A 12539-nucleotide genomic window follows, 5' to 3' on the forward strand; every position below is an offset into this window, starting at 1 on the left:
ACTATATTTTCACACTGTCTCAGAGAGTTCAAGAAAAGATTTAAAACACCTAGAGGAATAATTTAACAGTGACTTATCTGAAATATGCTAGTAGCAATTCCTTGCAACAAAAGTGATGTGACAAATTTGAGGAGTTTTACAGTACTAATGCTTGTTATTGCTTCTCACAAAATGTTACCAAGCTTACAATAATCTTTACACTTTCAGCAAAAATGTGAACAGTATATTTAAATATATTAAAAAGAATTAAAAAAAACATTTCACATAAAACATTTGTTGCCATATGAAAGTCTTTTAGCAATAAATGCTCACACCAGTATTTAAACATTGTTAAAAGTATAATGATCTTACTAATAAATTATGCAACAAGAGAGGTAAACAAAATAAAATTACAATATAGCTATCAGTATTCTTCCATAGAACCCATGTGGATTCGGAAACCTCATTTTTAGATGACTAATTAAGAAACTGCTATTTTCAGAGCAACAAAAATAAAAGCTTTTATTTGTTCATTTGAATATAAAACAGGCGTTATCACAGATGTACAAAGCGTACTGGTGGTTTAACATACAAGAAGGTTGCTGTCCTTTGCACATAAAAACTTTTGTTAAACTGTGATTGGCTGAGTTACATGAATTTCTCTAACCAGTCACCACACTCTATGAAATAACGCTGCTAACATTCAACTGATAAAAGGGACAGTCTTCCCTTGGGTAAAGTGTCAAGCAGGATTAAATATATATAATAAACAAGCACCATGAGGAATCTGCTCCTGTTTGATTAGTTTTGTGTTTAAATGTTCATTGTGTACCCTCTTTTTTGTGCATGTGCATCAAATTGATTACATGGTTTTGTCTGACTTCAAAAGCACAAGGTCACAAGACAAACATTTTATACATTCTCATGAATGGTTTATCTACAGTACAATTTCTAATACAGAACGATCCTTCTTTATTGCTCAGTCTGATGGTACTTAAGTGTTTCCTTCCTTTTGCTTGCATAACCAAACTAGAAATTCAGTTTAACACTTCTTTTAACTCAGAATTTAACAACCACGGATGACAGGGCGCAGAAGAGATCTGTTATTAACTGTGTTTCACAACTGCATTTGCAGTTGTTTTTCCTATGAATGTGATGTTGACTTGGTGAAGGTTAAAGTGATGTTGTAAATGACAGCTAAATTTGTTTTGCAGTACTGAGATCAGCAATAGCAGGACTTCACGAGTTAGTTCACACGCTGCAATTATGGTTGTAATCAATCAACATCTTTTCGAAGCCTTACAATAACTTGCCATTAAGAATGGATTTTATTCTTTCTGGGAGCAGAAAAAGAGTGAGAGAATATAAGGATTGCTCTTCAGAGCATGAGTAGAAATATTCACAGGACAGTGAAATCTGAGAGTGGTTGAAATAAAACAAGTCTTACATAGTAAGATGCTCTGTACTGTACATGCAGACTAAAATGTCCCTATCTTTTAAAGAGATTTTAAACAACCAACACTGTGTCTTAGAAGCCAAACAAAACTATCATTAGCAGGGGTCCATTGCCATAGATATTTTCCAAAGGCAGACAAAATACGTCCCTTATACGTGTTATAAAAATGATTACGTTTGCCCTGCAACAACTTTAGTCATGCATATCTGGTAATGAGAGTCAGCACTTGAACATATTTTGGACATTAAGAAAAGCATTCTTGGACTGCTGCTGGTAAACCCCACTCTTGATCACACACAGGTCAACTCGGTTACAAAGGAATGAAGGGACTATGAAAGTTAAAGGAAATAAAGACACCGGAACGGGAAATTGAAGATCTAGTTTACCCAAAGGCGGTAAAATAAAGGCAGCTGTGATAAATGTTTTCCTACTGTTCCCTATTGATGGCCTCAGTTCTGAGACCTTGGGACTCAGTTCCTTAAAACAGGCAGTTCAGTTCCTCTGTTAGTTCACTTGGTCTAGGGACTCGTTAGCAGTTGCACAATTTGTGCTAAATCAATCGTAATGACTATATGTTATTCTCTGTTGAAGAATAAATTAAAGACCATTAAAACAATAGTTTTCTATAAGTGTAAACTGGATGTATTAGCCACCAAGCTACGTGGACCAGCTGAGAGGCAAATTGATAACTCTATGCAAATAACCACCAAAAACCTTTCCTTATCACAACAAAAACACCAACTAAAATGATGAAAAAAATTGTGCAACAAAGTTATGCAGCTACAAAACAGTGCTATTCTTCAACCTGCCTTTTCTAAAGTCTAACAAGTGTATGCACATGCCAGCACAAATATTTATTGTTGACTCCATGGCAAAGAAAAAAAAATCTTATAGTGCATTTTTAGTTTTAAATTCATTCACCGCCTTAAAGGCAGCAATAATTCCACTTGCTGGTATCTAGAGGATTTTTTTTTAGACAGGGATACTTAGCAATCCAGGATTGCTTTTTCTCAAAAAAATTGTGAGTAACATTTGGTTATCTACAGTGGGAGATACCATGCAAGTGACAAGTACTGCATTTTAAACTTTAAAATCTTTTTTGTCATTAGTGAATTTATATTTCATATATATATATTTGATGTGATACTATCCACTCAAGATAATACAACACTTTGTTTTTATATTAGCAAACATTACAAGAGATTAATATTCTTGAATGTTTTTTCTTTTATACTTCTAAAGAGATCAAAATAAATTAAACATTTTGTACATAATTACAGAAGAAGTAGTTAACTTATTTTATCTTTTTAGTTTAGTACAAAGATATTTGCAAGTTCATTGCCGAAATACACCTTATTTATAAATTTCTTCCACTCTAACACTAGTATCAAAGGCTCTTTGGCCTTTGTGCTTTCGACATCTCTGACAGAGAAAGCTGCTAGAACTCTAATTGGAAGGTGCTATTTTGGGCATTTTCCTCGTACCGCTACATAGTTTCCTAAAATGGTGGGATCTAAAATGGCTTAAATTAGTAATGGATCTGTATTTGTTAAATTTTTTTATGACGCATCAAAAACAACTGAACATAATTCTTTGTTATCGTATAGAAATTGTTAAAAAGAATCCACTTGGAGGGCAGAATAAAAAAATTAGCTACTTCAGCTTTACTCAACATAAAATACAAAGCCACGTTTACTCAGAAAGCAGTTTCATCCAATAAGTAAAAAAAACCTAAAATGGGCTTTTCCGACAAACTGAAGGGCAGTACTCCTTAGTCCTTCTGTGTTAAAATTTAGTGGTAAAAGAAAACACATTTCACATTTTATTTCCTGCAAACCGTGACTGCTTTGAAAAGTCATAATAGATACAGTTTCATTCTGATGAGTATCACCCTCTTATCTGCACATTTTTAGTGGACACCAAAAATTTTTATACATCTATAGTAAAGTCCATGGAAGCCTTAAGATACAAGACTACATGTTGTAGGCCACATAGATGGGATCTAGCTGGTCTGCCAAAAATCCATCTCGTAGGTGCATACGTTGTTTCTCTCCACGGGAGTTGATAGGAATTACACCAATGTCCACCACCACCACCACTCCTACAATCAGATAGTGTTCTTCCAGGACTACATTGGTGACTAAAGGAACCAGGTCCAAGGCTTCTTGCTCTGATCCATCCAGCTCAACTACAACGACCAACAGATTTGTCCAGGTAAACACCGCACTAGAATACACAAAAAACAATTATTAGAAGCGTTCTGAGTTTTCCTCCCAGTCTGACACATCCATGTTTTATCCACAGTGGGTGTTTCAAATATACTGCACTTCCTGGCTGCTTTCCATATGGGTATCACAGACTGGGGGAGAATTCATTCACAGGTAGAGACACAAACAGTCCTGTTAGTATCTGGGGTATCTCCCCACCCCCACCTTTTCGTTGTTGTTGTTGAGAAAAGTGAAGGGAGTGACAGCTACACTTTTACATATAGCACTAAATGCTAGTGACGTCTCATTTATTTTCTAGCTAAGGTTTAAATGTCATGTTTTATTTCACACAAAGAGAGCATAACAATTAAGGGCCCATTCTTTCCCTCCACATTTGAGCACGGAAGGGGAGAGTTCCGGCACGTTGGCATGTTCTTCCCGCCATCCCATCCCAAACTCCTCCACAGCCTCAGAAGTCCCACTGGAGCTGCAGATTTGAGGCTCCAACATGATGCAGTCTCACACTATGCACACATTTTAAGCTTGTAAGTAAGCTTGTCTCTGTGGAGAGTTGGTACGTGGGAAGCTAGGGTTTAAGTTTACAGCAGTCTAGTATGCCACGCTACCTGGCTACTGTGCACTAGAAGTTCTAGAAAAGTTCAGGTCAAAGAGCACTAAGTGTCAGGGCCCACACAGACAGTGCACGGCAGGCTAGAGTACTGTAGATTTACACCCCAGCTTGCGGCACACTGAGACTTACATCTACACGTGGAGTTGGGGGTATGAGTCCCAGCTCACGTAGACATACGCTAGCTCTCATTGAGCTAGAGTGCTAAAAATAGCAAGTGGTGGCATAGGCTAGCTGTCCCGAGCATGTATCCACAGGGTCCAGTTATGGGAAGCACATCACTAACTCCAAGGTTAGACATAGCCTGACTCTCTGTACGGACATGCTCTTAGTCTGATCTGTTGCAGAACACAGATTATAGAATTTCGACTGGGTAATTTGTACATCAAACCCAGTATCTTGTGGCTTTTTAATATGGAGATATACCTATCTCATAGAACTGGAAGGGACCTTGAAAGGTCATCAAATCCAGTCCCCTGCCTTCACAGCAGAACCAAGTACCCTCCCTGACAGATTTTTGCCCCAGATCCCTAGATGGCCCCTTCAAAGATTGAACTCACAACCCTGGGTTTAACAGGCCAATGCTCAAACCACTGAGCTATCCCTCCTCCCTGAACTACAGCCTCTCTTATCTTTGGCTGCAAATACACACACCTTCCACACCTAGATCCACACAGAGAGGGGTCAATAGCAGGAGCTGTGGTGCCAGGATATTGACTATGCCAGAAGACTGTCATCAGCTGGACCCTCTGACCGTAGCAGTGCTAGAGTACCACTGTTACAGTGTCCATTAGCCAGGGAGAATATAGTGCAGTAAGGTTAAGTACTGCCCCCACAGCAGTTACTTATTCCACCTGCAGTACTGACCTTTTATTCCCTTACTGTAGTAGACTTGTGTACTAATTTCTTAAATTGCATTACCTACTGCCAGCCATGTACAATCAGGTGAAGATTCTCTAGAACCTCACTGAGCCCCAGGAGAATGCAACTGTATTGCATCCTGAGGTCAACACTCCAATTCAGAGTGCCGTTGTCCCATCAAATTTTAAAACTCTGAAAATACGGGTATTTTGAAAACTGCAGAACACACACAATTATCCACCCATGCCCAGAATTTAGAACATGTACTTTATCCTAAAGTTTATAAGAGTATCTTTCAGGAGAGATGTATTTAAAAATATTTGTTTGTAAACCCCACAAAGTTTTGTTGGATTAAATTCTTTTGCGCTTATTGGCTTGGAAAGTCAGTGGACACAAGCAGACAGGCTGAGTGGCTGTCTTCTGCCACCATGTTGCTAAAAAAAAGCCTACTTTGATTTATAATTATATTTTAGCAGAAGGTCTAATGAGTTCTGAATGATGTTGAATATTAACAAAGTACAGTGGTCAGTCTGCGAAGATGCCTCTCTCTCTCTCATAAGGCTCTGGAACATTGATGGATTGCTTAGAAACACCTTAGCGTTCAGATGACCTAAATTTACATTTGCAACAAGAAATTCAAAAGAAAGTTACTTTAAAATAATAATGACATCCTGGTTTACACCTTCCAGGGTGGCCTTCCTGGGGAAGTAGCTAGATCTCACAGCTTTCCCCCCTTCTATACTTTCCTTCCTATGCTTGAAAACAGCAAGGTTAAAATTCCTTGGCCACTTGCTACATTAAGATGTTGCAGTATCTCCAGGGCCATCTGCAGATTACAGTAGAGCAGGCTAAGGCTAACCACAACTACAGTATGAATTACTGACGTTTTCAGTTGTAAGGGTCGAGTTCTAAATATTATTTTAATTAGGGTTACCATACGTCCGGATTTTCCTGGACATGTCCAGCTTCTTGGGTTTCAAATCCCCGTCTGGGAGGAAATCCCAAAAAGCCAGACATGTCCGGGAAAATAGGGAGGGAGGGACCGGCGGTGCTCGGCCGGGGGCCGGAGCCGGCAGTGTTCGGCTGGAGCCGTCGGGGCCGGCAGTGTGGGGCTGGGCGGTGCTCAGCTGGGGCTGGTGGTGCGGGCCTGGGGCCCGGCGGTGCGGGGCCAGAGCCGCCGAGGCCGGAGCCGGGGCCGGTGGTGTTCAGCCGGGGGCCGGGCTGCGGCCGGCGGTGTTCGGCCGGGGACCGGGCTGGGGCTGGCAGTGCAGAGCCGGGGACCGGGCTGGGGCTGGCAGTGCAGAGCCAGGGACCGGGCTGGGGTCGGTGGTGCGGAGCCGGGGGCCGGCGGTGTTCGGCCGGGGACCGAGCTGGGGCCGGCGGTGCTCGGCAAGGGGCGGTGGTGCTGGGGCCGGGGGTGCTCGGCTGGTGGCCAGCAGTGCGGGGCCGGGGGCTGGGCTGGGGCCAGTGGTGCGGGGCCGGGCCGGCGGTGCGGTGGCCGGGCCGGTGATCCTCGGCCAGGGGCCGGCACCCGGCGCCCCAGGGCCCGAGACGCCGGGGCCAGAGCCTCTTGGCCTGGGCTGGCCGGCCGCCGGGGGGGGGCGGACTGGGCCGCGCCTCCCCGCCCCAGCTTGCCTGCTGCTTCAGGCTTCCCGCGAATCAAATGTTTGCGGGAAGCAGGGGAGGGGGCGGGGCCGGGAAGGGGCGGAGTTGGGGCGGGGCTGGAGCCTGTGGAGTGTCCTCTTTTTGGACACTTAAAATATGGTAACCCTATTTTAATGCTTTAATTAGATAATGCTCTGATGTTCAGGAACAACCAGGGATTGAGTATGCAGTAGAAAAGGGCAGTTTGTTTACATTTCTAGTTTCTGAAACAGAGGAAGACAGAAGAAACCTTATTTCCCCAGACAGATCAGAAACACTGGGGCTTTTACGAGCAGAATTTTGTTTGGAAGCTATTTTAACTGAACTATTTAACAGAGGGAGTCTATCGAGCAGCACTACACGTAAGCTTCATGAAAGTGCAATTTTCCTGGTACACAATCCTGACTGACTCTCGGAAAGCAGGAAAGGGTCTATTTCCATTTGATTTACTGGGGCTTTCTAAAAAACAAAACAAAAAAACTAACAGTTAAGCCTAAACATTTGCAATAGTTCAGACCCTTTGGAATGTAATTTGAAAATTTCCCTGGCATTGTTTTTCTAGACAATGAATTAAAACAGAATGGAGCTTGGGATGCTGGAACCTCATTTCAAATGCAATGTCTAAAACTTGCTGGTGACAGACACCTCTCTGTACAGTCAAGGATCATATTATATTTATGCATTCCACACAGAGGCCCTTTAAAGTCACGTAAAAGTTGCAGACATGTATCAGTGTTTTGAATACATATTTGCTTTTTTAGAATTCTTGAGTTGGAAAAAAAAATGAGGAACCCATGAAGTTTGCATTTCCACAAGCCAGAGTCATGCTCTGTAGACACAGCAAAAGCCAATGAGTTGGAAACTACTCCCCTCCTGCAAAGTCAGCAATATTCCATCGCACTAACCTCATCAGGAAGTACCAGTAAGTGGCCGTAACGCTTCAGCAGGAATTGAGCTATAACAACTTATTTCAAAATGCATCCAAAATGCTTCCTGTAGGTTTATACTTTTTGTCATTGTGCACAGAGGGAATGCCACTTCCTTTCAAATGCAATGAAGACATATGCTCTGTTCCTCCTTCCAGGGTTAGAAGTTTAAATGAGGCAGCATTGTGTATTCTTAATTAAATTACAAGCACATACATAATTCCTTAAGGTTTCTTACATTATTAAAAACGTTTTCAAAATGCAAGTTTTGCCTACATTGATGCATAGCTAGGTCAGGGATCAAGACAGAAATGGATTATGGTGACATTCTTCGGCATTCTTTAACATTACATGTTAAATACAGGTGGCCACTGAAACAGTGTCTTTAGTGGTTCCTCTCTAAGGGGGTGGGGCATGCCTGAGGGGGAACCTGAGCAGTTATCCACACTGGGCGGTCACAACACAGGCCCCACTTCCCTACTATTTGCAAGGGAGGCTCTTCCCTTTGAGAGCCTCCTAAATTCTCTCTAGTTGGGGGGGATAAAAATAAAAGCCACAAACCCCCACACACTCAGGGATACTCCCTCCCTGTAGTCCCTGCAAAGAGGGGAGGGGGGTTGGGTGGTGAGTCCAATGATCAGTGCTGCCAATGATCCAGCCCCGATATAATGAGTTTGGGGAAATTGCTCTGGCTGGGTCTCTGAGGCAGGCTTAGTCTGTCTAGCTTACCCTGGGGGTCCACTGTACTCTGCCCAGGGTTGGTGTGAAGGTCTCCTGCTTAGAAGTTCCCTCTTCAGCTTCAGGTGTTGCTCTGCAGTCTACTGCATAGGGCAATCCGGCTCCTTCCCCCCACTAACTGCACTTTCCTTCCTTTTAAAGGCTTCCTCATCCTTAGTTTCTGAGGATAGGACAAGAAGCAATGGGCTTAAATTGCAGCAAGGGACGTTTAGGTCGAACATTAGGAAAAACTTCTTAACTGTCAGGGTGACTGAGAACTGGAATAAATTGCCTAGGAAGGTTGTGGAATCTCCATCATTGGAGATTTTTAAGAGCAGGTTTGACTAACACCTGTCAGAGATGGTCTAGATAATACTTAGTCCTGCCACGAGTTCAGGGGACTGGACTAGATGACCTCTCGAGGTCCCTTCCAGTGCTATGATTCTATGAATGATTGACAGGATGGGAGGGGTGGACCTAGCCCTGCCATCTTGGCCTCTCTGATCCCTTCTTCAACTGTGTGGGGCCCTTACATTCCATCACAGTCACAAACTGTGAATTTCATACTACTGGAATAATCAGGAGAAATGGCAAATCTAAAATAACTGTCCAGACCAGATACTCATCAATGAAATTTGGACAGCTGGGTCATAAATCAAATCAACACGGTACCAACTTTCTTAACTGACTTAAAGGTGTCCCAGTGAGCACCAATTTCCTTAAGCAGAGTTGTAAAAATAGTATTTGGAATATTTTCTAAAACAGTCTTAACTCTACTGGGTAGTGGGTAGATGGTGGTGATTATTTGGGTTTACTTGCTGTGAAAATGCAACTTTAACTCTGAAATGCCTTTGTTTCTAGTGTTTTGTTGTGTGTGTTTATTGTTTATTCTAATGTGTTCTTGAAAGGTAATAAACACACACTCTTGTGTCTGCAGTCTTGAAGGTTTGTGTATGGGAATTTCCTTGTCTAGAAATGGCCTCTGGAAAGGAACTCTTCCTATAGATTCTGGGAGAGTCAAGGGGACAAAACAACCCCTTAGTTTGCTGGCTGCAAAGACTCCTGCCAACCACAGTCTCCACCTGCCATCCTGGTGAGGCAAGTTCTGAGGTTACAAAGGTCTTAAAGGCCCTCACAAGGAAATTAAAATTCTTCACAGTTCTGCATGTCAGGAGCTCATGCTGCACCCCTGCAGAACACAGGTGGTGTGTAGGAGTGGAGCTCCCATTCTGTCAACCTAATGATTACAGGACTGGGGCTCTCCATCATTACATTCATGGGGGTGGAGGGAGAGAAATGCAGGAGAGGAGGTTTGAGGGAAAGGGGGGGCAGTAGAGATATGAGGAATATTCTCCCTCTACTACACTGACGTGCATCCTGAGGCTTCCTGACCCCAATGGTGGGGGAGCTGGAGATTGAAGAAATCCAACGCTGCTCCCTCTGGCTACCTCCTGCTATTTCCTGGGATCCAAGCAAAGGTTTTTGCAGCGCCTCAGGAGATAAAGGATGAAGCATTCCCTGGGACCTCTCCTCTCATCCAATAAATCTTCAGATGCCCGAGTGAGACTACTATGGCTTCTCAGACTGCTTTGAGGGGACTGAAGAATCGACCGAGGCCTTGTCTACTCTTGAAAGGGTTTCCTGGCATAGAGCTATATTGGCACACTCTCCTCCCCCAGTGGATATCAGCTTATAACAGCAAGAGTTAAACTAGTTCCGTACACTAGCGCTTTTGCTGTCATAGTCGTGCTGGTTTGGGTGGGAGGTGGGAAAATCACACCCCTGACTGACCTAGCCATGCTGGCAAAACGTTTAAAGTGTAGACCAGGCCTAGGAGCTACGGTGATGGGAAAGGATTGCTCACTCCACCAGCATCCCTTCATTGGGCTAAGGGAGCAGCTGGGGAGGGAGTCTCTGTTCCTTGGAGCCTCCTATGCAGGCATCAAGGAATAGGGAATAAAGTCTCCACCCCATCAGATGTCTCTGGACAGCGGAAGATGGTTGCTAAGGATTATCCCTAATGAGCTGCTTCACCCCAGCCCCAGTCCTGTTCTTGGCAATGTTGCATATTGACAGTCCTTATGAGGTGTGCAGGACAGGGGTTCTCCTGTGCACCTCACAAGGCCTACACAGAGGGAGGGCACTGGTTGAGGTCCGGTGGCTGAAGGGACCAGCATACCTAGAGGCCCCTCCCAGCCTGTTCACCCAGTTCCATGCAGCAAACTTGGGGAGTGAAGAATTCATTTCCCCAGTCACCATCTGCTGCTCCCATCAGTCTGTAGCACTTGTGATTAATCAACAAAGAGCTTGTGCCTGAGGTTTCAAAGTGACCTAAGGGATGTGGATGGCAAGTTCCCAATAACTTCAATCAATGGACATTCATCTCTCTGAGGTGGATCTAAAAGTCTCAGTTTACTATTTCAAGCATTGGCAACTCTTGAATGTTGACTTTACTGAACTACACTTTGGTGCAGAGCACTAGATCTCAGCTAGGGAAGAGGAGATTTTTAAGTTGTCTCTCTTCTGTTCCATTGCTTGAAAGTGCTAAAACAACGTTAGAGGACTTCTAGACTTCTGGTGGACACCATTATTGTAAAGGTGTTCTAATTCATGAACACTTTGTCCACGTAAATTCAAATTTTGTCTGTAAGTTCTACCTCAGCCTAGGTATTAACCTGTTTTGAGGCAGATAAAATCTTCTGGTGGACTTTAAGGGGGCGGGGGAGGGGGGAGACATCTCACTTACATCGCAAACCTCAGATCTGCTATCTCAGCTCTATAACATTTAACTCTACATAGACACATTACATGTAGGCCAATCCATAGTGGTGCCTGAGCCATGGAGAAATAAGAAGTAAGGAGATGGCAACTGTGAATTACGTTACCATAATTCCATTGAGGTTTTTTGACGAATGAAGCCTCAGTAAAATTAAAATCCTGCCTGCTGCATTTTATGAAAAGTAAAATCCATCAATATTTTAAACCTGTTTTAAATTAAACAACCCCACAGTCCTTTTTCACATCTGTAATCCAGGGTGTTCTACTGCTTTGTTGAGTTTTCCCCTCTCTGTGTTGGTATTTTGACAGGAAGACATTTTTCTTACAAGGAGGAAACAATTAAGAGGGTCATAAAGATTGTGACTGATAATTAGAATAATGTTTAGTTCATTTGCATCCTGCAGTTCAATTAGCAAAAGTTGCATTTTATAATAAGATACATGTCTAATGATTTAATAAAATACCCTTATTAGCCAATAAAGTGCACTCTGCCGTAACTGTTAAATTGTTATTTGTATTATGGCACCACCCAATGAGGGCCATGGTCCCATTGTGACAGGCCCCAGACAGATATATGAAAGATCTGGTCCCAACTCTGAAAATCTTACATAATAAGAGCGTGATCATCGATAGGATCCATGCAAGTCTTCGCTTACATGGAGCTGATTACAGGACTGAGGCCAGAATTAAGACAAGGTGCAAGAAGTGGATAAAGGAGCAGGGGAGGACAGACCACGGCTGCAGTGATAGGATGTGGATACGCATACTAACTATCAGCACAACTGGATTGCAATTTTGATTTTTTACAAGATATAAAATATACAAATAAATACCAGCTATCCACAGTAGCCATCTGCCTACCCACTCTCCAGAGTCACCTGTCTAAATTCCACTGCAAAGGCACGCCTGTCCCCATTATTATTGAAAATATCAAGAAATATAATGAGCAAGAGATCTGTTTTGATCAGTAGATGTAAAATTAATGCCCTAAGTCTAGAAGAGGCTAGGTAGAAAGTGAAATATATACTGAAAATGGGTGAAGTTTTTGAAAAACACCTAAATCTCACTGAAAGTCAATGGGACAAAGGCACTTTTGAAAATTTTACCGAATGCCTTTATACAATATTTTCTGCAAGTATAGTATTGGCCCCTTGCAACCAATTACTCACACAATATATAAATGCTAAGAATTGTGTTGTACAAACCCGTAGGAAAAGCAGATAAACACTAACTCAGCATCTTGATATTTAATCAATAATTGGTCTCAGCTCCATAATGAAACTAACTTGCTATGTTGCTTTCTAAAGGAATTCCCAAAAAGATTGAAGAAAGAAAACAAACAG

General features: G+C 42.7%; 1 protein-coding gene across 10 annotated transcripts in view; it reads right to left on the minus strand.

Moving 5' to 3' along the window:
* Nucleotides 1-474: 474 nt before the first annotated feature.
* Nucleotides 475-12539, minus strand: part of DIP2C (disco interacting protein 2 homolog C) — a 460741-nt gene continuing 448676 nt past the window's right edge. For all 10 annotated transcript variants that reach the window (XM_034760039.1, XM_034760043.1, XM_034760042.1 and 7 more), the window contains one exon: nt 475-3661. In XM_034760039.1, the coding sequence (XP_034615930.1) occupies nt 3409-3661 (253 nt within the window). In that variant the 3' untranslated portion in view covers nt 475-3408. The remainder of the gene's footprint in view (nt 3662-12539) is intronic.

This window comes from Trachemys scripta, chromosome 2, assembly GCF_013100865.1.
Source record: "Trachemys scripta elegans isolate TJP31775 chromosome 2, CAS_Tse_1.0, whole genome shotgun sequence".
Taxonomy (NCBI): Eukaryota; Metazoa; Chordata; order Testudines; family Emydidae; genus Trachemys; species Trachemys scripta.